This window comes from Amia ocellicauda, chromosome 10, assembly GCF_036373705.1.
Source record: "Amia ocellicauda isolate fAmiCal2 chromosome 10, fAmiCal2.hap1, whole genome shotgun sequence".
Lineage (NCBI taxonomy): Eukaryota > Metazoa > Chordata > Actinopteri > Amiiformes > Amiidae > Amia > Amia ocellicauda.
Genome location: NC_089859.1, coordinates 15,988,238 through 16,013,803, shown reverse-complemented (window position 1 = coordinate 16,013,803; position 25,566 = coordinate 15,988,238). Strand labels below are relative to the sequence as shown.

At 43.6% G+C, this 25,566-nt stretch overlaps 1 protein-coding gene across 8 annotated transcripts in view; it reads right to left on the bottom strand.

Annotated features, from left to right (window-relative positions):
• The window catches only part of mbnl3 (muscleblind-like splicing regulator 3), a 25,759-nt gene extending 270 nt beyond the window's left edge, over nt 1-25,489 (bottom strand). For 2 of the 8 annotated variants that reach the window (XM_066715216.1, XM_066715217.1), the window contains exons 1-10: nt 25,283-25,489; nt 14,977-15,141; nt 14,308-14,505; nt 11,564-11,803; nt 9,231-9,284; nt 7,363-7,513; nt 6,295-6,330; nt 4,562-4,669; nt 2,227-2,321; nt 1,266-1,340 (exon numbers count right to left, since the gene is read on the bottom strand). In XM_066715216.1, the coding sequence (XP_066571313.1) occupies nt 1,284-1,340; nt 2,227-2,321; nt 4,562-4,669; nt 6,295-6,330; nt 7,363-7,513; nt 9,231-9,284; nt 11,564-11,803; nt 14,308-14,505; nt 14,977-15,141; nt 25,283-25,456 (1,278 nt within the window). In that variant the 5' untranslated portion in view covers nt 25,457-25,489 and the 3' untranslated portion in view covers nt 1,266-1,283. The remainder of the gene's footprint in view (nt 1-1,265; nt 1,341-2,226; nt 2,322-4,561; nt 4,670-6,294; nt 6,331-7,362; nt 7,514-9,230; nt 9,285-11,563; nt 11,804-14,307; nt 14,506-14,976; nt 15,142-25,282) is intronic. The other 6 variants (XM_066715220.1, XM_066715219.1, XM_066715221.1 and 3 more) reach the window with 6 other exon arrangements.
• Nucleotides 25,490-25,566: the final 77 nt, after the last annotated feature.

Genomic DNA, 25,566 nt, shown 5'->3' with positions numbered 1-25,566 from the left:
GAAGACACAAGAAAGCAGGAGAGGTGAGGCAAACAACAGTAGCCTCTTGGGATTAAGTCAGCTAACTAGGTTCTTATTTATTGATTTATGTATTATTTGAAATAAGATTTTCTTCACTCTGAGCTACTGCTAGTGAAGACTGGGGCAGATCAGTACAGTGATGGGCACAGTGTATGTTTATGGAGAGGGTGGGGCAGGAGAGGAAAAAAACTAAAAAACGCAAAATAAATTAATAAATAAATAAAAACCATTAAAGACTGAAAAGAAATGCCAGCAACACTAGCATGCAAGCCAGCCAGCAGAGTATTGAAATATTAGGTGGTGTGTGCCATAATGAAACACAGGTAAACACAAAGCTGCTGCCACCTGTCTTTGTGGTGAGGGACCTACTGCAGCAGCGATCTACAGTTTGTTGTCCTTAAATTGTATTATTTATCACTGAGGAACTACGTTTTGCATCTGACATGCATTTGACATGTACATTTGATCTGATCGCGGAGCGTTTACACTGCCGTTTATGAACAGGATCAAATGCTACCAATGCATGCTGAGGGGCCAGAGAGATGGATGGCAAAACAAAGGCAAGAGTGCAGCAGTAGATTCACAGAGCCAAGCTGGGGACATTCACAAACAAACAAAAAGGAATCTTCTATCAAACGAAAGCAACCTAAAATAACAATAATTAAATAATAATTAAAAAAAAACCACACACATAACTCTCACAAAGCTGAGCAAAACATACAGCGCATTCCAGGGGCCTTCTGAAAGGAGGCGGGAGAATTCCACAAGACTGAAGTGGTTCAAGAACTCATAGAAGTGAAAAGGGGGATTCGGTCAGGGGCAGTATAATAATGAGTCAAGCGTGTCCACAAGAAGCGTTTACACTGATGTCTGATACTGGTCACGTCAAAAGACTGGGCAAAAGTGATTGTGGACAAACGGTGGAGTATCAGTTCATATTTATGTCAAGAGCACACTTTTCCTACTGTACGACCATGATAATTTTAATCGGACAGAGAGGCTACCTTGATTCACATTTCTAATCACATTTAATATTTTTAGACAAAACATTTAATTAAATACGTAATTTAACAAGAAACCATATGAAGGCCATATTTTGTAATTTACTTTAAGGGTAAGGCTCTTTAGTTTAAATAAATTAATACTGTTACAGAAAATAATAAAACCTATCATGAGAAAGCCAAAGGCCACAGGAAATGCATTGGAATTTATGAATTGATTATTGATACATGAAGGAAACTTACTGTTTCTATTGGCAACGGTTACATCTGTGAAACAAACATGTTGCTATTCAGTTCATCTACAGATAACTGGGAAATCTACAGTGAGAAAGACTTTATATTAAAATGAGGTTCTCTACAAAGACACAGCTGTGGTGATATCAACAACAACAGTGACAAGTTCAGTTAATATAAGACACAAGAACAAGGCATTCAGGCATCAAAAAAAAAAGAAAGAAAAAAGACATGAAAAACTAGTTTCCAATCAATCCCTGTCTTTTTTTTTTCCAAATGCTTGTTCATTATAAATTGGTTGAGAGAAGGACAAATAAATAAATAAATAAATAAAATAAAATAAAATAAAAAAAGCACATTAATTCTGCCTGTCCTCCACATATTTAGTCACAGGTAAATTCAACAAGCGCTTCTTCAGAAATGGAATTGAGACACACGAAACGGCCCTTCTGATTACACATACTAAATTCTAGATCAGGGTAATGAGATCGCAGACCGTGCTGCGGGGTAAAAGTGACACCTTTTTGATTGGTGTTGCACACAGCCTGACATCACATCAACACTTCCAATCACATTTATCTATATTATATGGATCCATGTTAATTCAATTACATTTCATGACCATGAACTAAAACTACTACTACTACTATTAATAAATACATAAATGGAGCCTGGCTTCTGAGCTACACTGGAAGGGTTCGAGAGAGGGAGAAGGGGAGAAAAAGAAGGTAAGAGACAGTAGGATGGAGAGGGAGATGGATTTAGAGTGAGAGGGAGAGAGAAAGAGAAAGAATGAAAGTGGAAGAGAATGAAAGGGACAGATCCATTATAACAATTTATTATTCACTCATTCATTCTTCCATAACCGCACTTGACCGCGGGGATGCCGAAGAAGCGCCTGTTGTCTCTACACTCTTGGCAACACACAAGACAATGCTCCACACTAACAAAGCCATGTGAAAGGGCAAACCTGATTGGTGGCAGCAGAATCAGCGAAAGGGACACTCGTGACAGGTGTTGTTGCCGACGTAACAGTGGAGGGCGTAGCACCGTGCATCATGGGAACTTGCAGAAGGGAACCATGGGAGGGAGAGACAGGAGGGTGGAGCGTTATGGCAACCATGGCAACATGTAAGGCGCGGAAGGAGAAGGAAGAGGAGGAGGCGGCGGCGTGGCAGGAATCACAGCAACAAGTCATGTGACATCGCCATGATGGTTTTACCAGGGCATAAGGCATGCAAAAAAATAAACACAAAAACAAGAGAAATAAATAAATAATAGTAGAGCCAATAAAAGAAATAAGCAAAGCAAAAAGAGAAAAAGGGAAAAGTGGATTACAATCATAACTAAAATAAAGAACTGAAAACACTCAGTAAAGCTAAGGCACACAGTAATGAGACCTCAGACAACACCAGCTTACTTCACCTTCTTATATATTTTTTGGTGGGAGGGGGAAGGGGAACGGGGGAAAGTAACTCAAAATAACCAAGCATTCAAAAGAAAAAAGTAGAATATAATGCAGATTTGTACCACAACACACAGATCAGGGAGGTGGGGTTCACAAACACACTGAGTCTTTTCTAGGGACATGATGTTCACAGGGCAAGGGTCAGAGGTCATGGAGGGGGCTGACAGTCTGTAACCTGCTGAGATTTACAGAAACTTTCTCATGTAGTAGAGGAGCCACCCCCCACTCCACACCTCCTTTTGCCTCTAGCGAGTGCCAAACTCATTGTTACTATATGGGTTTCTACTGCTAGTGAGTTTCCTGGAGTGTGCAAAAGTTGGTTCTTGCTGGTTTGAGCACAGATGAGCAATGTTTACACTTCACATTTTACATGTAGCTCTACATGTCAGGACCAGCACTCTCAGCCTGGGAAGGGCTATGGGCACACCAGGCGAGACCTTGCACACTCTGCAGCTGCATCAACTGCCGTCTCCACGGGGCGTGCAGTGATGCTGCCGGGTATGTGTATTTGTTTTGTCAGCTTAGGGAAAAAAAACGACAGCCGGCTTGGTTTCATACCTCCGTGGAATAATGACACAGCCATAATTAAGGAAGAAAAAAACTTTTTTGGCACACCCTTTACAGTAACAAATTGAAATAAATACAGGCAAATTCTGTATTTTAATTAGTGGCTGAGTTTCATGACAGGAAAACCCCTTACTAGCATTGAAAACCCAGTCTGTGTTATCTAGGTTAGGGGGAGGGGGGGAGATCATTACTGTTTACAAAATGCAAAAGTCCATTGAGTTATTGCACTGGTATGCTTGGAGGATGAAGATACGCAATGCAATCCTCCCTTTCCAATTCTGTCAACATATAGACTCAACATATAGATTTTGACAACAAAAAACACAAGACACAAACAACAACAACATACATCAACAGACACACATGACACACAACACCGCATACACCTGCGTAACCCCCAAGATCTATCTTATACTAATGCGTCTCCCTCTATGTGGGTTCAGCTTTGGGTCCAGATCTGATTTTTGTAAAGCGCACAAAGGGTGCTCTGTGACAGACACAAGCACAAGTATGCCCTCACTGCACCGGCCATGGCAGCACCTGGCTTCAGTCTGACAGCTATTACCGGTTAAGGGGCAGCAAGGCACAGCACTACACTTTACATTGCTCCAGTCAAGCTCTAAACTGCTCTAGGCTTGGGAAATGCAATGAAAATAAGAAAAATGCATCTGATTTTGGATTAGGGTTTTAACTTTAATGAAACAAAATATCCCTCCCAACCCTTCCCACCTCCCAATTCCCTACAAATCGGGGGGCTGTGCGGTCATTCACTGAAGCTGGATTTCATTGTAAGTTTTGTTTTTATTTTTTATTATGAATAATACAAAAAACAAAAATCCAGTAGATAAGCCCAGGGAGGGCAAAGTCTTGGGTGGGGGGGATGTGATCCTCCTCATAATGTCCCAGTGACTTTTCAATGTTATTTTTTTCGTCTTTCTTTGATTGGCACCTGCGCTGGGATGGCGGGGTGCGTGCTCTACTCTGTGGGGCAGAGGCAACTGAGTGGTGCCCTCTGCTGCTGCTCACTCGGGGCACTCCCTCAAAGTCACGCTACTGACGGGCGGCCTTGTCCCAGCATGCATTTAGCCGGGATTCTCAGCCAGCGCCGACACCTCGAGCTGAGGAGGAATGGACAGGGCAAAAGAGAGAGAGAGAGATGGAGAGGGGGATAGAGAGGGAGAGAGGGGGAGGGGGGACAGGTAGTAGAAAGAGGTGTGGGGCGGCGGGGTTGAGGGGGGAGAGAAAAGATGGACCTTATGTTGCCCCTCACCAGTTAATCCAGGCACTGACAGGTAGCGGCTGGGGGGGAGCCTGCAGCTGCTCCAGTCCCGCCTCTCCCAGCGACACTCATTGCTGGGCACTGGGGGTTTAAGCAGCCCTATGTTGGGGGGGAAGGGGAGCAGAGTCAGAGACAGAGGCAGTGCACACCCAGACCTCCTGCAAGCACATCCTGAGAGCGTGCTCACGCACACAGCTCTGCACCAACCAGGCCAAATCGTTGTTGTTATTATTATCATCATCATACTAATGATATTTATTGTGGTTATTTATTAATTTGAATTGAATATTGGGGCCCAGAATATCTTAAAAGACTTGGAAACGAAGAGTCTCTAACTGTTCTCAAGCAGTTCTGTATTTATCAATTAATTAATTGATTGATTTAATTATTCAAGCTGCTTTTTACAGGTCACTCATTTCTAAGATGATTATATTGGAGCATCAGGTTTAAAAATGATTATTATTATAACACATTCATAGCATTACAGATGTTTTTTTGTTACGTTTAGGTTTGTATTTAATGAAATCTTCAGGCATTCAGATGCCAAGCGATCCAGCAGAAATCAGCTGCCGGAAGCCCCTGCAACGTTCCCACTCTGGAATATTTAGGACTCCTCCAGCATTCTTCCGGGATTCCCAGAACCGCGGACTCAGTTCCACTGATTGCCTCACACACACTATATGCACCTCGACCTCATTAGAAATGTTCATAACTCTGACTGTGAGGGGGAGCAGCTGTAGGCACGGGGCACAGATGCTTAAAGCGGGGGAGATTATCACGCATCACGCAGCAACAGGGGGCACCAAGTACAGACTCCAGTCTCAAGGGAAGAAATTTAGGGCCTGGTTGGAGCAAGCACTTGGACAGAATGTCTTTGTCAGGTACTCCCAAAGGAACAGACTCCTTTGTACACTGTACATCAGAATCAGGAGACAAGCATGTGATGACTAGCTATTCATACACCCAGCCCATCCCCCACACAGACACAGACACACACACAGCAATTCAGACACACCCAAGACACAAGGTACACTGTGTAAGCGCACACAGAAAGACAGAGCACTGTCAGGGCTGTATCTAGGCCATGCTCACATCAGCCGTGGCAAAAGAGCTGTAGGGTGACAGAGAACTACAGAAAGTTGTTTGAATGAGGAGAAAAAAATGTCAGAGAAGAATGAGTTTTCTCACTGTTACAATTTGAAACTCATTCTCACATTCATGGAATTATTATATTGTGGTTCTGCAACACATAGAATAAATGTCTGAATTGGTTTGTATGGTTTTATCATAAACAAAAACATGCAAAACATGAAAAATGAATTATACCCTTCTGAGGATGAACTACACACTGGTGTATTCCAGGCACTCTGACACTTCCCATCCATTTTACAACTACGCAGATCTTCAGCCACTTTCAACCTCCCTGCATTTGCGATAACGGATACCAAGCCATGTTGATATAAAAACATAACACTGCATTCAAACCACGGAACCCAAGGCGAAACAGAGTCTGGCGGGATCAGAATGCAGGACGGGGAATGTCAGGACTACTCGGAATGCCCGTGGCGAGTTCTGACGATTTAGGTTATTGATCTTTTTCAAAATAATAGTCCGAATGATTCTATTAAAGAACATAAATAAACATAGAAGCACAATTATCCCTTTCACAGCCCAGATACAGCCCCTCGGGCCTCTGCTGGAGACTTTGAGGAAGGGGAACCTACCAACACCTCCAGCGGGGCTCATGCATAGAACAGAGCCTGACACATCACACAGGGAGGCGGGAGAGAGATGGATTTCAAAGAAGAAAAACAAAACAAACGGAAACAAAATATTGGTTAGTGAGCCTATATTTTGGAAGGAAAAACAACATAACCCCCCCCAATATCCCTGCCCCCCAACACAGGAACACAGAGCCTGAATACTGCTTTGGATTAGACAGGGCTTTCTGACCAAGGCTGCACTGGCGGGGAATTAGGTCTCATTCATGGAAGACTTGATCGACTGGACAAATGGCCAGGGTCCATGCTCTGATGGGTCCTTGTGCCTGTACTGGCCTAACTGTCTGCAGCGGGCTTGGCATCATGCCCTGCTGACCACCATGGCCAGAGATCTTTCTGCCCAACCCTGAATAATCAGTGGCCGGAAGCTCAAATCAACTCAGTTTACCTATGCCAGAGTTTTATTCGCCAAGAGAAACTGACAAGCCTGCTCCTCCACTTCCTTCTCTTCTTCCTCATGCGCCACACTATGTTGTTTACTCTGTGATTTCTTTCACAAACAAAAAGCAAACTTTCAGGGGACAGCATGTATTAAACTGAACCATAAATCAGAGATAGATGCTGTTGTGTAAGTGGTCTGACTGTAACAGTGCATGTGCTGGGATGGGGTTTGGAAGGGCAGCTTGGAGAAGGCCAGTCTAAAACGCAGGGAGCATGTAGGCAGCGTGGTACCTGGCCAGACAGTCATCATTGCAGGAGCGCCCAGCCCAGCCCATTCCCTTCTTCCGAGCTCCCCCTACACCACCGGCTTACCCACCTGCTTCTCAAGGCACCAACAGTACCAAGCCTCCCTTTGCAGTAATGCTCCCTCTGTCACCCCTTTCATCACATCGCCTAAATTGAATGCTTTCAGTTTTATTATATTGTTTTGGGGCGGGGGGAGGTTGGATTAAAAACATCAGTGGTCTGACAGTAGACTGGACATTTAGCAGCTTGAGTGAGCAGGTAGCCCTTTGAAGTCTGCCTTCACCCATACACCAACCCACCTACCCGGCCGGCCTGCTCACTCACCTGTGGGGATGAAGGCTGGCTGCTGCAGCTGCATGTTGGCCAGGGCTTGCTGGTAGTGGAACATGCTGGGGTTGAAGACAGTGGTGGCACCATTGGTTTTCTCGAGCGCTGGCCTCTTTGGTAATGGCTGGAGAGCTCCAGGGGGCAGGGCCTGCAGGGAGTGGCGAGAGACAGCGGGCCGTGAGAGGCACAAGAGTGAGAGACAGGCCAGCTCACTCCACAATCACACACTCACACACACTCACAGACGCAGTACACTTGTAAACACAGACGCACACTGGCACAGACACAGGGTTACAGCACAGCCTCAGTGCTAACAAAATGCGCACAAAAAGCATTACGTTTCAAGATTTCATTACATTATTTTGCATTATGCGCTATTTGTGTCTGCAATGTAGCCATTTCTACACTAATCCAAATGATTATAGACTTAATTTGCAATAGATGGTAATTTATTTTATTTGTTTCTCCTAGAGCAGACAACTGTACAGCACAGACCAGACGGCTCTTTAGAAACATGGCGTAAGATTATCAAACAGAGACAGCTAAAAGTTTTAGATCACTAGGATAAAATATCAAAGCCAGAAAGAGAATTTGGGGAATGGGGATAAGAAAAAAAAAAGCTTGATATAACTGAAGTTACTCCCTGCTCAGTACACTACAAGTCACGATTGTATCAGTCAAAGAGAACTTTGCTTAAATGAGAATTTGACAAGCAAGGCCTTTTTCTTAAAATGTAACTAAAAACATAATTAGAGGATACTGCCGCAACACAGCCTTGTTGGAGTCCAACTGTGTGCTTAGTGAATCTGATAATCTGGTGAAAAAAAAAAGGATTTGGAATGCATAAAACTCAAATCCAAACTGCCAACAACTGCGCAGTCTGCGATTTTGTTCTTGACTGTGAGCAACTTTACTGAATACTATCTCTCTGAGGCAGTAGTTCAGTCAATTTCAGACAATTATAACTGTGAAGCATTGTGCTGTTAATAATGGTGTTAACCACAGATTATCTTCTGTGATCCTCCCGCCCCTTACTAACAGCTGAATGAAGGCCGTTTAAGTACTGCTAGTTGTCCATACAGCCACAAGGTGGAGCTATGCACAAAGACACACTGCAGACAGCTTTAGAAAACAAAATGAGGCCTAATAACACAAAATCTATTATTTAGCTTTTTTTTTTTTACAAAATATGCAAATTTATAAAACCTTCCTTTTTATCTAGGAGTCACAAGTAAATCTGTTGGTGGGTGTTACTGTTTCTCAGGAATAAGTGAATTTCTAAACTAAAACAGTAAGGCAATGGTATATTTTAGGGATATTTATGTTTAGAGGAAAATACTTTGAGTCCAGGAAACCGATTCTTAGATAGGAGAGAGGGCCCTATGCATTTATAAACTGACTCCTTGATCTACGCTTCGAAAACAGCACCAAAGTGAAGTTTCACCCAGGACAAAGGAGCACAGAGTGAACAAGAACAGGCTGTGTCAATGATGTCAACACATCAGCATTAATACAACTGAGGTCAGTGTTACAAGGTATATCTAGTCCCACATAGTCAAGACAATTCCTTACAGTTCACCAATCTGCCAGATGTTTTAGATTTCATTGCTATTTGTGTGTGCATTCAAAGAGCAAATGTTCGAAGCTCAGATGCGTTAATAAATACGACTCCTTTTTGTTTGCCTCGCCAATATCAGCCCAGGAGGATTTATGAAACAGATATATGTATCGGCAACTGCAAGGGATTCTTGGCAAGAGCAAGCGAGTTCCCTAACAGGATGGCATGGTAATAAACAAGTCACAGACTGGTAATGCAAACTACACACAGACGCATGCAAAAGCAAGAAGGTGAAAGGTCAAAGTACCAGGTCATAGGTCGGCTGCAGGGTTCGCTTCAGGGGTCGGGCAGCTGGCTGGGTCTGGGTTAGCAGGCAGCGAGCACATGAGGGCAATGAGCCAATGGGATTCAAGCATATTAACAGACACGGCAAGCAGAGGTGCAGAGGGAGAGCAGTGCATGGTGGGAAGGTGAAGACGACAGGGAGGGAAGGAGGGAGGGAGGGAAGGAGGAGGAGGGGGAGGAAAAAACAAAACAAAAAAACACAAAAATGTATTAAACAACAACATGAAGGTGGTTACTATTACAAAACAAAATCAAATCAAATTAAATGAATTCAAAACAAATCACGGCATGAAGAGTTAAGACCCGCAAACAACAAACAACAAAGAAACAAACAAAACATCAACCCCGGGGAGAGAAAACCTCGAAAGCAGGTAGGCAGGTAAACGCAGCCATTAGAGCACAATGAGGGAGCTACAGGGCAGATCGGATGTCATGTATGTGGTGCATTGGTGTAATTTCTCCATCAGTCCCATTAACCTGCATTAACCCGACCTTCCGCTTGAGTAATCCTGCTGGAAACGAAGCCGAAAATTGCCACTGCGGTGAAGTGATGTGCAGTGAGGGAGGCAATGGGCGGAGAGGTACTGCAGGTGTAATAGCCCCAGTGAGAGCTGGCCTGTCAATGACAACTGCTGACACTTACCGGGACAGCGATGCTAACAAGTGCACACAAACACATGCCTCATCTGATATGGGGTGTCTGTGATCAATGCGGTACACAGATACACACATACAAAATAAACAAACACACAAATTATGCCGTGCTAAACCCTACCCCTGCTGAATACAACAATCTTAGAGAACCAGATGATTTTTTTGTGCTGAAAACACAAAATGTATATTTGTATATATGCAGGTTGAAGAAACAGAAAAATCCTGTGTGTAAAAAGACAAAGTCCACAAGAAAATTTATTTTCACCGAAACCACATTAAATTTCTTTTTGGAATCAGCTCAAAAGTGCTTAAGTGAAAATAGCAGCAAATATTTCAGCAGTTAACCTTTCGTCAGTGCTTGTCTGTATATATGTATATAACCTGTATATATGCAGGTTAAAAATATGTATCATATGCAGAACTTTAGTGGTGAAGATATAAAAATAATGTTCCTCTTAAGAAACAAAAAAAAATCAAATACAAATTAAAAAAATAAATAAATAAATAAATAAATGGCTCATCTCTAAATATTTGATTGAAGGCAGGACAGAACCTGTACTGTAAAGAGGTTGAATGCATTACTGTGTCTGTAGTATGAATATTAAAGAGGAGGTACAAGCCCATCTCTCTGACTGGGGACTCCAGCCTCTTGCCCTCTGCACTCCCCTGCTGATTTGCAGAGCTGCAGACAGCATCCCAGGCACAGTGCCACAGCCCTGAATTTCTGTGAGAATCGCGCTCTTCCAGGCCTGATGCATTATTTAACATGCAGCATTTATTTTGTTTATGCAGAAAGCAAATCAGGAAAAAAAAAAAAAAAAAAAAAAAAAAAAAAGGACAAACAAATCACAGTATAATTATTAAGGTGGTGTGCACTTCGGCAAAGAAGACTACAGTTAATTGACTGCAATGCATGACAGCGATCGTTAATAAAAATGGTGTCGCCGGTTGGCCTGTCCTGTTATCTGTCACTGAGGCTGCAGAGAATAGCGTCAAGTAAGTCAAGAGGCACTCGGAGGCCGGGGAGCTATTAGCAAGGGCTCTCTGTGGGGGGGAGAGGGAAAGGAAGAGAGAGCGATCGAGAGGAGAGGAAGGGGCAAAGTAAAGGTGAATAGAAATGTATTGCCCAAGGTTAGCTATTATTACAAGTAATTGTCCCATGTTGTCATGGCTGTTGCAGTCTCTGCTCATTGTTCACCTGTGGATTGGAATCTGTAAGTGGTTGACAACTGTCAGTATTACTTTGGGGCAATACTTAAACCGACCGTGTCAAAAAAAGCACTTTCAATTGAACTGGAAAAACGCAGAGAGCGAGCACGCGCTATGAGGCCGAGCAGCAGAGAGAGACCCTGACAGCATGCTTTACATCCATCAGAAGAGAGACGCATGGTGAAGCGCAAACGACCAGACTACTGCACTCTGTCCGTCTCACCCAGTATCCCATGTCCTGTATCTTTAAACACTTTTGGTGGACCAGACTTTAGCTTTTTCTTCTCCTGTGTCTGGGGGGTGGGAAAATAAAACAACCACAACTACTTGAAACTATTTTGAGTTGGGCAACAGCAACAGGTAAGTACACTGGCACCCCTTTTCACGGTCAGTGTTATGCTGTGCGGAGCGGTGGGCCGGCGGGTCTCTCACCATGGCGGCAGCGGCGGCAGTCTGGCTGGCCTGGTGCTGCGCAGCCTTGATCTTGGCCTGCAGGTGAGCAGGGGGGTGGAAGTACTTGCACTTCTCCCGGGAGCAGCGGCCCTTGATGTAGTCCATGCACACGGTGACAGAGTTCTCACTGCCGTCGATCATGGCCGCTTCCATGGGGTGCGCGTAGCGGCAGTCGTTCTCCCCTCGTGTGCAGTTCCCCCGCTGGAACTCCCGGCACACCTGCAGGAACAGCAGAGGAGAAGGGTGGCGTGAGTCAACACAGAAGGCACCAGAACATACAGGGTCACACGTAATCACACTCAAATGGCATCCATCACAGCGAGTCCATTAGTGAAAATACATCTGTTTTGCTCATCTCTGCTTTGCTCTACTCTACTGAAACCCCACCACTGCTTATCGCAGTCCAATCTCATAACTGTTTTTTTTCTTTTTCTTTTATCCGTCACGTCCCGAGCCCCTTGAAGACTTTAAGACGGGCCAAGATGAAAGCCCTGCAAATCTTCAGTGATCAAGACTCTCCAAAGAGTAGCTCCACTGGAGTGTTCAAAAGGTGTCAGACTTACAGAAAAAGCAAGATAGCCATCAGGACACACCATGGAGAAGATAAGCAGCTGAGAACTCCATGCCAGCACCCCCACTGCATCTTTATTTATTTTCAATCATGAATTACTGTGTGCTGCTTGCATTGGTTACAAAAAAGCTTATAATACACACTTTACTGAGGCTTCAAGAGTAACTTATTTATTATTATCAACTCAAGAAGAAGTGGAGAAGGGTGTTCACAGAACTTTTGCTACCAGTCTATATAGCTCCTTGTGCACCATTTCAAAAGAATCTGCACCATCAAATTCAATATAAAATACTTTTTAATTTTTTTTTTTAATAAAAAAGCCTAAATAAATAAACTGTCTGTGTTGCGGATATGCAGGCGGTGTTTAGTGCAAGTCTGAGCAGCGAGAGGTTGTTTTCTTGCCGGGCCAGTTCTGTGCCAGGAACAAGCGCTCCCAGTGGAGGTCCAATCAAGAGCAAAATGCTGGAAGGAAAGCACTGGGGAAACATTAAACCCAGACCTAATGATGTAGCTCCTTCGATCCCCCCAGGTACCACACACCCTGAGGAGTCGGCCACCTCAGTGTTGGACTGGTCCCCTCACATGCCTTCTGAACCCTCTGCAGTGAGACGGAGCCTCATGTGAAGGCCAGAGAGGTGCAAAATTGGATTCAAGTGTGTGTGTGTTTGTGTTATATAATGATGTTTTGAATTGTGATTGTGTAATAATATATATATTTTAAATGTATTCTCCATCTTTCTATAAAAGATTGTTTTGTGGACCTACGTATACATGTGAAAAATAAGCTTTATCATTTTACAGAGACCCAGAAATATACAGAAAAAAACTGTGAAAGTGGCAAGAGAGAGAAGGAAAGACATTGTAAGCAATAAGGAGAAGATGAGAAGGGGAAAGAGAAAGCAGACGAGCAGCAGAGAACGAGAGACAGAGAAAAATTATATGCAAGGATAACAAGAGGAAGTGAAAGATAAGAACATAAGAAAGTTTACAAACGAGAAGCGGCCATTCGATCCATCGTGTTCGTTTGGGGTCCATTAATAACTAAGTAATCCAAGGATCCTATCCAGTCTAATTTTAAATGTTCCCAAATTTTAAGCTTCTACCACATCGCTGGGGAGTTTGTTCAGATTGTGACGCCTCTCTGTGTGAAGAAGTGTCTCCTGTTTTCTGTCTTGAATGCCTTGAAGCCAAATTTCCATTTGTGTCCCCGGGTGCGTGTGTCCCTGCTGATCTGGAAAAGCTCCTCTGGTTTGATGTGGTCGATGCCTTTCATGATTTTGAAGACTTGAATCAAGTCCCCACGCAGTCTCCTCTGTTCCAGGGTGATAAGGTTCAGTTCCCTCAGTCTCTCAGTAGGACATTCCCTTCAGACCTGGAATAAGTCTGGTTGCTCTCCTCTGAACTGCCTCTAGAGCAGCGATATCTTTCTTGAAGTGTGGAGCCCAGAACTGTCCACAGTATCCAGATGAGCTCTAACTAGTGCATTGTACAGTCTGAACATCACTGCCCTTGTTCTCAATTCTACACTTTTGACAATATACCCTAACATTGTTTGCCTTTTTTATTGCTTCCCCACACTGTTTGGATGGAGAAAGTGAGTAATCCATGTAGACTCCCAGGACTAGTTCTATTCCTCCCATAGTGTAATTATAGTGGACATTTTTGTTACCTGCATGTATTACCTTGCACATGTCCACATTGAATTTAATCTGCCAGGTGTCAGCCCACAACTGAATATTATCCAAGTCCCTTTGAATAGCCTGTGCTGCCAAGATTGTATCTGCTGAGCCACCCATTTTAGTATCATCTGCAAATTTGACAAGTTTACTAACTATCCCAGAGTCCAGATCATTAATATAGCTTAGAAAAAGCAAAGGCCCTAGTACTGATCCCTGTGGAACTCCACTAACAACCTCACTCCAGTTAGAAGCGACTCCTCTAATCGACACCCTGTTTCCTATACATCAACCAGTTCATAATCCATCTACTTGCATTACCCTGAATGCCTACAGCTTCCAATTTGAGGATCAGTCTTTGGTGTGGAGCCTTATCAAAAGCTTTATGAAAATAAGATAGAACAAGAAGGAGAATGAGTCAGAGAAATAGAGGCCAAGAAAGAGAGACCGACCAGGGAGGGGGCGACGGGACATACCTCGAGCTTGTCAGTGCGCAGGTGTTTCTGGGTGGGGGTGCTGCCACCCATGGTGACGGTGGGGCTCCCCGAGACCAGCACAGGAGTGTTGGGCAGTAGCTCGGGCATCAGGCCCATTCCAGGGCTCATGTGACTCAGATATGGGCTAAACGCCATGGTGGGATTCGTGGCGAGGGAGGGCGTCACAGGAAACGTAGTCTGACAAAAACAAACACACACCATATTACACCACACAGACAGGGAATGGACATTGCAAATAAAACACACACAAAATAAAATAACAAAACAATTCAATCAACAATGAGGCCAAATTTAGAAATATAGCATTACAGCAATGGGGTTGGCATTATAGCAAGGGCAGTGGCATAGCTTTCAACTCATAAGTGGGGGGGATAAAGATTAACAAAACAAAAACAAACCAATAATTAGAAAAAAAAAAAAAAAAGCAATATTTGTCACTGGCTACTACCACAGAAAACCAAATCTTTTCATACAAGCATAATATTTTACACTGTCTTCAGCAGCACAAAAACTTTTTCTTCAGATCCAAGTAACTGCAGTATGTGTGGCTTATTTCTATCGGCCCCAGTACAGGATATTAATAGTCTCCATGCTGCTGCTCCATTGCGGATGGACACCTTTTAGCACAGGGCTGTGCTCTACACTTACAATGGGCTGCAACTGGGCCCCAGGCAGCATGAACTGCATCTGCTGGGCCAGCATGGCGGCCGCCGTTTTCTGCTGGATAAGGTTGTTCCGTCCATTTATCTCCAGCTGGGTCTTCAGGTGGGGGGGCGGGTGCAGGTACTTGCAGTTCTCACGTGTGCAGCGTCCCTGCAGACAATGGAAGAGGGCAGAAGGGAATTTAGTCGAACAGAACTGGATAGAACAGGGACGGAACTGTCCAGCCATTCCGACCAGTTTAAAAATTCTGCAGTGGCAGATACACTGTGGCCACAGACTCCATTATAGGTATATATTTATTATTATTATTATTAATATATATATTTTTTGATGTACAAATCCAGTTTTAACGGGTTAACAGATAGTTGCCTGGATTTTTACATTTAAACTGGATAGACCGCAAGCTACCCCTCACTTCCCTGTCCAGAAGGGATTCTGAATTGGATTAATGTACACTGGGAGAGCAATGTTTGTGAGGTGGCTGTACATGGAGAGAAAACAACCTTCAAGGGTTTGAAAAAGGAGAGGGACGCAGAGACTGCATTTGTCAAGAGGGGTTAGGTAGCTGGACAGGGGACAGAAAATGGAACTGAATGCTGAAGCCAGAGGTCAGACAGCCTGGCTTCAAAGGTTCGGAGGAACAGCTGGAGACAGCAGAACGTTTCATTGCCCTGTTTGTTTGTTTTTTGTGAGAGGTGGTGAGCAGCTTTAAATGCTAACAACAACTGGATTCACCCAGAGCTGGATTTTTTTTTTTCTTTGTGTGTATGTTTTTTCTTCATAAATTTTTTTTCAAACTGACAGAGCGAGAGCTTGCAGCTCGAGGGCATGACGTTGCGAAACACAGGGAGCGATTGGGGCATCACAGTGATGGGCTACAAAATGAAGGTGTTGCATGATGGGAAGTACAAACATCTCATCTGGACTGTATTTATCTAAAGCAGCAGGACAAGGCTTGTATCTCCAGGGACTGCACTAGTGGTTGTGTGCTGGGTTATTTATATTTAATAATTATTTATTTTTTAAGGGCACCACAAGCCAATATTGTATGGTGTAATGGGCAGATATCAGTGTAATGCCAGCATTAATGCAATATGATGGTTGAGGGCCCTCATCTCCTATGACGTGACAAGGTGTTCAAGGAGACAAGGGTGGAAGGCCATTAGGCCAGCTGAGATTCCCAGACCTCAACCCAGCAGAATGCCACTGGGATGAATTTTGACAGCACAGTAAGAAGAGGCCACGGGGGCAACCCATTACTGCGAAGAGGCTGCAGTGGTTTTCCATTGTGCTGCTTTGGCGACCCTGGAACAATGGACTGGCTTGTGCTGCTCTTTGTGTTTATCTGCAGTGTTCATTTGCATTGACCTACAGAGACCCCACCACGGTCGCATGTTCCCCTGGACTTTGGAAAGGAGCCAAGACTTACATCCTCTATTTATCTGTACATGTATTTAACTAAATAACTTGTTTTTGGCCTGGTGCTTACTATTAAATGTGTCTTATGACTCCAGTACTTTAGCTCTGTTGCTTCGCTATAGAAAGAAAGACCCACTCAAACACCCACCCACCTAAACACCCACAGACACACAGACAGATAGGCAGCCACCCAGCCACATAAACATACAGACATTTAACCCCCCACCCCCCTTACACACACACACACACACACAGACACACAATTGCATCTGTCAGAGAACGTGCTGTTGGCTTCAGAAACCTAGACAACTAGATTAGACTCAAAAATCAAGAAGACTAATTTGATTAATGTGGAGACGCACACAATGGCAGGACATGAAAGAAACAAAGAAAGAAAAACAAAGTGAAAAGCAAATATGAACTGATAAGAGGGTCCATAGATCCCCACCCTTCTGTCTCACAGTACTGGGTGTTAAGGGTGTGCAGTCAGGTATCTGTAGTTTTGGATTCATTAAGAAAAAGCTGCCATTTTCACATTTCACATTTCAAATTTCAAATAACCATCCCCTCCTCTCCACCTCAACTGTATTTTACTTGAGTTCCAACGATAACAAATCGTTATGAAAACATATACATATACATATATATATATATATATACACATATATACATATATATATATATATATACACTCACCTAAAGGATTATTAGGAACACCATACTAATACTGTGTTTGACCCCCTTTCGCCTTCAGAACTGCCTTAATTCTACGTGGCATTGATTCAACAAGGTGCTGAATGCATTCTTTAGAAATGTTGGCCCATATTGATAGGATAGCATCTTGCAATTGATGGAGATTTGTGGGATGCACATCCAGGGCACGAAGCTCCCGATCCACCACATCCCAAAGATGCTCTATTGGGTTGAGATCTGGTGACTGTGGGGGCCAGTTTAGTACAGTGAACTCATTGTCATGTTCAAGAAACCAATTTGAAATGATTCGACCTTTGTGACATGGTGCATTATCCTGCTGGAAGTAGCCATCAGAGGATGGGTACATGGTGGTCATAAAGGGATGGACATGGTCAGAAACAATGCTCAGGTAGGCCGTGGCATTTAAACGATGCCCAATTGGCACTAAGGGGCTTAAAGTGTGCCAAGAAAACATCCCCCACACCATTACACCACCACCACCAGCCTGCACAGTGGTAACAAGGCATGATGGATCCATGTTCTCATTCTGTTTACGCCAAATTCTGACTCTACCATCTGAATGTCTCAACAGAAATCGAGACTCATCAGACCAGGCAACATTTTTCCAGTCTTCAACTGTCCAATTTTGGTGAGCTTGTGCAAATTGTAGCCTCTTTTTCCTATTTGTAGTGGAGATGAGTGGTACCCGGTGGGGTCTTCTGCTGTTGTAGCCCATCCGCCTCAAGGTTGTACGTGTTGTGGCTTCACAAATGCTTTGCTGCATACCTCGGTTGTAACGAGTGGTTATTTCAGTCAAAGTTGCTCTTCTATCAGCTTGAATCAGTCAACAAGGCATTTTCGCCCACAGGACTGCCGCATACTGGATGTTTTTCCCTTTTCACACCATTCTTTGTAAACCCTAGAAATGGTTGTGCGTGAAAATCCCAGTAACTGAGCAGATTGTGAAATACTCAGACCGGCCCCTCTGGCACCAACAACCATGCCACGCTCAAAATTGCTTAAATCACCTTTCTTTCCCTTTCAGACATTCAGTTTGGAGTTCAGGAGATTGTCTTGACCAGGACCACACCCCTAAATGCATTGAAGCAACTGCCATGTGATTGGTTGGTTAGATAATTGCATTAATGAGAAATTGAACATGTGTTCCTAATAATCCTTTAGGTGAGTGTATACATGTATATACACACACATATATATATATATATATATATATATATATATATATATATATATATATATATATATATATATATATATACACACACATATATATATATACATATACATACACATATATATACACATATATATATATATAAATAAATCAGCTATTACTATTTGAGTGTAATTATGAATTTCATTACTGAGGCACAAACATATCGCATTGTGCAGATGCTAGAATTCCCTTTCCCTCTCTCCGCCAAAAACGAAACACACATAACACCTTCCTTTAAACTGCCATCTTTGTTTGTTTGGGTTCTGTCTTTCTTAAACATTTTTCCACACTGAGATGCAGTCCTACAATGCTGCCGGCTCTGTTGTAGGAGGTAATGATGCTGCTGGTCCTGTGCCTGAGGTCCGAACAGAAAAAATATATATATCTTTATAAAAGCAGAAGCTGGCAGCAGCCAGTCAAACCAGCAATTGTGTTCAGGGCCATGCCACAGAGCACACTTAACCCATTGCCTCACTATCGAAAGACAGGATTTTAAAAAAGTCTCCTCAAGATGGACTTTAATGTGAAGGCAAAGGCTCTCTGGAAATTTATTGAAGAGAAATGAGAGCTCTCTGGAAGAGCTTGGCGAAAATCTGTCTAAATATTAATAACAATAATACAAATAATAGAATTCCAACTGTGGGACTAATACAATCTGTAGCCAAGACAGCTTTAAGTGAACCTAAAAACTTCTATACATTATCGCTGGATCTGGAGGTGATCCTGAAATCCAGATGACCACAGCCCAAACCAGCACCACCACCACCACCACCACCACCACCCTCTACACCAGCCCTGACCTCAACCCCCCACCTCCCTTCTTATAATAATAATTCCTTAAGTCCTCAAAACACTTTAATTCTAATTGCTGTCCCACTTTTAAATGCATCTCTTTATTCCATCTACCACCATATGGCCGTGTTTTGTTTTTGAATGTAATCCGGTCCATCCCACACTGAACAAGGCAGGAAAAGGACTAGCCCTTTTATATGCTGGCACACTACTACACTACTACTGGCCATTTCAGTACAAAAAAACAGAGGGAGAGAGGGAGGGGGAGGGAAAGTGAGCTTTGACATCCCCCTTTCCAAGGCTAGGTACTGTTTGTGTACAAAGGAGTATAGAAAACAAAAACAAACAATACCTTGATTGTTAAAAGGGTAGGAAAAGCAGAACCACACTTTAAATCAAGTGTCTGTAAGCTGCATATTATTAACCAGGTAACTCGAAATGTGGATGAATAGACATGGAGGAACTGAACTGGACAGAAATCACATATTCCCCCATATTTATGAAATATTTAATGTTCCAGCTGTCACTCTGCACCTGAGAGAATGTAAATACAGCATTTGAAGAAATACTAAAATTGAGATACCTTTAAATTGCAATCGTATTAGCATTAAGCTGGTCAAAAAGCTTTGCCAATCGCCTGTCAAAGGCAATGAGGAAAAAATGTTTTAAGGGGAAACAATGAACATAATAAATTAGTCAGGGAGTCCAAAATGATGCCAGCACAGTAATTACAAAACGACACTGAAGAGAAGTATGATAACGTTCTCACAAATCAGGTCTATTTCTATTAATAAAAGCATCATTTTCCAACTGACTGACCTTCCCCTAAGAAAGGTTTGAAACAGAAATCCTGAACCTGAGAGAGAAAAAAAGGAAAGATTTGGCTTCTGCTTGATACATGTTTTCTCACTCTCTCTCAAATGTTGTGCGTGGAATATATCAGCAAGGGACGCTATATCAAATAAAGATCGATTGATGGAATGACTGATTGATTTTGCTCACGTCAATTCAACCTACTCAACCTCACGGGGTGATCTGGTATGCCATGACATTCGAGATCATTCTGGAGTGCATGTCCTGGAACCACCTTGTCCAAACCCTGCCAAAACGCTGCCACAGAACATATCCCTCTGGCAGGAGTGGCCGTGTCCGCGGAAGCACTTTTCCCAAGATACACTCTAAGGATCACACCAGGGCAGGTTTGCTCAGCTTGGCCTCTGATGTAAAATGGCCAAACCAGTACTATAACTGACTCTGAAGAAGCTGATACGTAAAAGGGGCGCTGAATTCGTCCCACGATACCACTGGAATAGGATTAAGCAGACCTGGTGGCAATTGTTCCTCCACGGCATCAACTGGTGTGTAGTAGAGAGGAGGAACCTAGAGCTCCTCAGCATCTCCCTCTGGGACAAGATGATTCTAACTCAGAGAAGCAGCCTTCATTTTAAGTTTGAACAAAAAAATGTACATATACTCTTGTGTAGGATGCAGTGTTAACTAAATACCTGGTAGCTAAGCTATGAGGATGTATCGATGTTTATTTTATATATTTATATTACCAGATTAATATATATATATAAAACATGTTTTTATACAGTAAACATAGAATTCTTTATACACATTATAACATTTTTGTCAAACACAGGGAAGGTGGAAGATTACGCAGTCGTAAAGAACAATTATGATAATATAAAGGCTGTCAGGACAGCTCATAAGATTTGGTTGGGGGGGGGAATAAATAAAATGTAAAAAGTTACCCTAGAAATTTACATAAAATGTCTAAGAATATCTATCTATCCATCTAAAACATATGCTTTGCTTTTATTTATATTTTTTCCACCAAGTAGAGACAGGGGCAACAGTTTTGCACCTGCTCCTGCACTAGCCTCCAGGAGCCAAAGTCTAGCTCTCTCCCGCAGTCCTATTCCTCTGTACCGCCAGGAGAAATTAAGAGCCGTAAGTCATGTCAAGTATCCGAGATTAGGTCAGGGATCTCCTCCTGGTTGCCATGGAAACACTAGAAGAGCTACAGGCGTGCTTCACACACGGTCCTCAGCCACTGCAAGCAGTACGAGATTGAGAGAGAGAGATGCAGGAAGCAGATGAAGACCTCACACTGCACAGCAAATCACCCAGAGTAATTAAAAATCAGCAGCAGCCAAGCCTACACACACACGCACACACATACATACACATACACACGCACACACACTGATAATGCTTTCCATCTTTAAATGAAATCAAGCTCTATTAATATCAGCAGTGCAGTAAGCGCATCTTATAGCATGAAACTCTGGATGAACTGACAGTTTTTGGAAGAGAAAAATCATTGTAATGCCTCAAAAAACTTAACAAAACCAAAAAAAAAAAACACCAGTAAAGACAACACTGTAGCCTGGATGCACTTGAGACACAGGAAGAGCAGGCTTGCATTGACAGTGTAAAGTGTTACTATGTATGATGCCTGTAATATAATAATAAATGAACAGGCATCAGTATGTTCTTCTCCACACTTTGAAACAACGTAGCATGACTCATTTGTTTTCCAACAGGCATCACATCATATAAATATAATTATCCTTTACTTTTTATTAATTCTATCTCAGGCAGCGTATGAAAGCAGACGCGAGTACACATCTCGGAATCACATCTAAAGCCAAATGTTCAGCCGGCACAGTGTTCCTGGGCCACTCTGAGGGGAGGAGCCCAACAGTACACTGGAACGGCAGCTGAGGACAAGTGAAGAATGAAATACAGCACAGCACTGCAGTGCAGACTCAAAACTGCACGAAATTCATATTACTCCAACACCCCCAGCCTTGCCCCCAATATGTGCAGGCCTACATGTTGTTTAAATACTGTGAGCGCTGCACGTCTCCAACTGCCTCATCAGCACTGAACTATAAATAATTAAGCTCTCCAACTGCAATAATGGATTCAGTCCTGTCAAAGCTGGGTTCACTGCAGGCCTTGCCTGAAAGCTTTTGTCTACTAAGTTTCATTAAAATCAATTTCCTGTCATTTTGGTTCCGCAGAGAAGGGGCTGTATAATTCATGTTCTTCCCCTGTCGAAAGGTTAACTGCCTCCACCAGACCTCTTAACAAACAGGGACTGCAGGAGCCGCTACGCCTCGCAGGCCACGCCACTGCCACCTGCGAGAAAGGACAGGGCACCATCGATGCGCAACTCTTAATTAGGAATGGAGGCGGAGTGTGCGTGTGTGTGTGTGGGGGTGGGGGTGGGGGTGGGAGGTGTCAGAGAGAGAGAGAGTGTGTGTGTGTGTGTGTGTATGTGAGAGTGTCAGTGTGTGTGTGTGTGCGAGAGAGTGCATCTGTAGTGAGTGAATGTGTGTGTGTGTGTGTGTGTGTGTGTGTGTGTGTGTGTGTGAGACAGAGAGCCTTCTCTGAGAAATCACTGCCTGAGTAAGGGGGAAAGGACAGAAATATAGCCTGGGTTGTGTGTGATTTCCATAGAATTTTGGGAGAACACTAATAAATTAAAAAGTCTGCTGCACTGGGGCTACTGCTGTACAGGTCTTCCTCTGTGTATTGTCAGAACCTGCCTGATTAACTGGATGTACTGTGCTCTTCTCTTAAGCTTCCAGAGTTAAGGCGACATGGAATTAAGTGTGCCGTCACAAAAAAGGGCGGAGATCTGATATTCCAAGGCTCCAGCTTCAGCCTCGGTCTCATTTTATTTCCTCCCGTTCCCCCAGAATTTAATTTGCCAAGCGTGACTCAGCAAAATGAGGCTGCACAAAGGCAGGCTGTACTGTGACACCCAGCACCCAACCAGAAGCAGCACCTATTGCAAGCAAATCACCAGGACGAGTCTTTTAACCTCCAGGACTGATTCATAGGAGGTGCCTTTTTGTTGTGTGTGTTTACTTCTTTGCAAAGGCCACAGTACTGCTGTATTGAGAAACACAGAAAGAGAGAGAGAGAGAGAGAGAGAGAGAGAGAGAGAGAGAGAGAGAGGGAGAGGGAGAGGGAGAGGAAGAGGGAGAGGGACAGAAGCACTGAAGGTTTACAGAAGAATCAGACATTAGGAAAGTAGTGTATTTAAAGCCAGGCTGTGATTCACCTGAGCCAAAGAGCCTTGTGACCACAGCCTGCAGTCACACCAACCAAGGTTAAGCGCTGTGATCTGCACTTTGGGAAGGGCCGGAGCGTGCGCAATGTGACATTCCCTAGCCATCACACCCTTGGCAAATCGTACTCGGCAAATAAAACCTGCATTTGCTGAGGACGAATCTCGCCCTGAGTATCAAGAAGCTTTAAAAATAAATTACTGCAAGTCAAAAAACAGACACCAATCACCACAGCTCCAAACACTGTCGATATCTTCACGGATATATGTGAATCCACATGCGTAAGGAGAAAGAGTTCCCATCAGGAGGGTTAAACTCGTTTGTGAAATAAAGACATTTTCACCTGTGGGCTCTACATCTAGACAGTTAAGACTACTCCTCCCACTCCTCCTCCTCCCTCACTACTATAACCACTAACACAACTTAACATATTTTTTTAAATAAGAATCAAATAAATAAATAAATAAATAAAATAAGATCAATCTAACCATGACCTGACAGCTGCTGTGTGTAGACAGTGGCTGCCTTGTCTCATGCAGCAGACGCGTTGACACATGTTGCTGCTGGTGCTGTAGCCAAGTGTTTCACAATAATATTTACCTCTGTGCTCCAGAAGGGGGCCAGACATCCACATATGAAGGCCACGTACACCAAGGACACACAAGCCTTCCCCCTGCTCATCCCACAGACTCTTACAGACACAGCCTCGCACAGCACACACTCACAAGCCCCGCCCCTTTCCTGTCCATCTCTTCAATGCTTGAAGGCATTGTAGCTTCTTACAGAAAGCAGTATGAACTCTCCAGAGAGCACAACAAAAAGACAAAGACAAAAGTATATTAAAAAATAAATTATATATATATATAAAATGATCTGTCACTAATAACTATTGTTGTATGGAAGCTAGGTAGAGCTTCCACAGATTGCAGATTTAAAAAGTCACTATAGCACTTCAAGGGGACAAATACAACCCCATTTGTTTTATTCATACAAAAAAAGTATATATACACACACCAACACACATACAAATTATGTACTATCACATTAAATATTACAATCATCTTTACAAAATGGAAATTATCTCCAGACTGAAAGACAGATCCAAAAAGCAGGCAGTGCAGGGCAGTGTCGGCCCTGATGTCAATGGCGAGTCAGCAGTTTGCAGTGCTGGTCCCCTGGGGGTGGCCTTTGGGCCAGCGTCGTCTCAGCCCAGACATGCACACAGACAGGACCGCAGCCTGCAGTGTGTTCTAGATCAGCAAGTCAAGACGCTGCCCCTCCTACTCAGGCCCACACATGCTGGCGCCCCAGGGCATTCTCACCCAATGCAGTCTGATACCAACCACGTTTTCCTGTGGCCTACATCTGGCATGCTTCACAGCACAAGCCACTTCCTTTACATTTTCTCACACATACATTTTTTTATGCAGTCCTCTAATGCACTAGGAGTTTAAGCTGAACTGCTGGGAGTAAAAGAAGCTGGCCCTCTACCTTACAAAGAGTTTAAAAGTAAACTAATATATATATATCTTTATGGTTAATGTATGTATTATTAATATATATTATTTATTATATATATACACATATTAGATGTGGGATGTTTTATTTTTGTTTTTCTTGCCGAGTTTCTACGAATTTGCAATGGGAAGAGGAATTAAGGCCAAGGTGACTTAGGCAGCAGGACCAGAAACTACAGGCCCACTCTGCACTGAGGCTGTCACAGAGGGACAGGGAGACCGAGCAGGCGTGGGGGAGAGCTAGAGAGCACTGTCCTGTATAGTGTATGGTGGAGAACTAAAGACAGGTGCTGTGAGAGAGTGTGTGAAAGTGAGAGAATGCTGATAGGAAAGTAATAGTGTGAGAGAGTGAGAGAGCGAGAGAGAGAGGGGGGAGGAAACAAGTGTGTGAACAGTGCTGGGGGAGAGAGTCAAGAGAGAGAGAGAGAATGATGCGAGACAGTGAGACAGCACAGTGCTTGGGGATGTGAGAGTATGAGCAAGAGAACGAGAGAGAGACTCAAGCGGACAGGCGAGGACAGACTCCTGTCTACCGCACTCACCTTGAGGGAGTCAAAGCAGGCGATGACCCGGCCGTTCTCTACATGGCAGCTCCGTGATGGGTGGGCGAACTTGCACTCTGCGTCAGAGCGAGAGCAGGTGCCCCTCTGGAACTCCCGGCAAACTTCCAGCGTCAGCCATTTGGTGTCGCGGCCCATGGCTACATTCACAGCCATAGTACGGGACTGCAGTCAGAGGGGGGTGGGGGGGTGAGGGGGGGAGGGGAGGGGTAGGGGGGCAGAAAAAAAAAGTAACCTCTTCACCTCCCAGGAGGAATAAATAAATA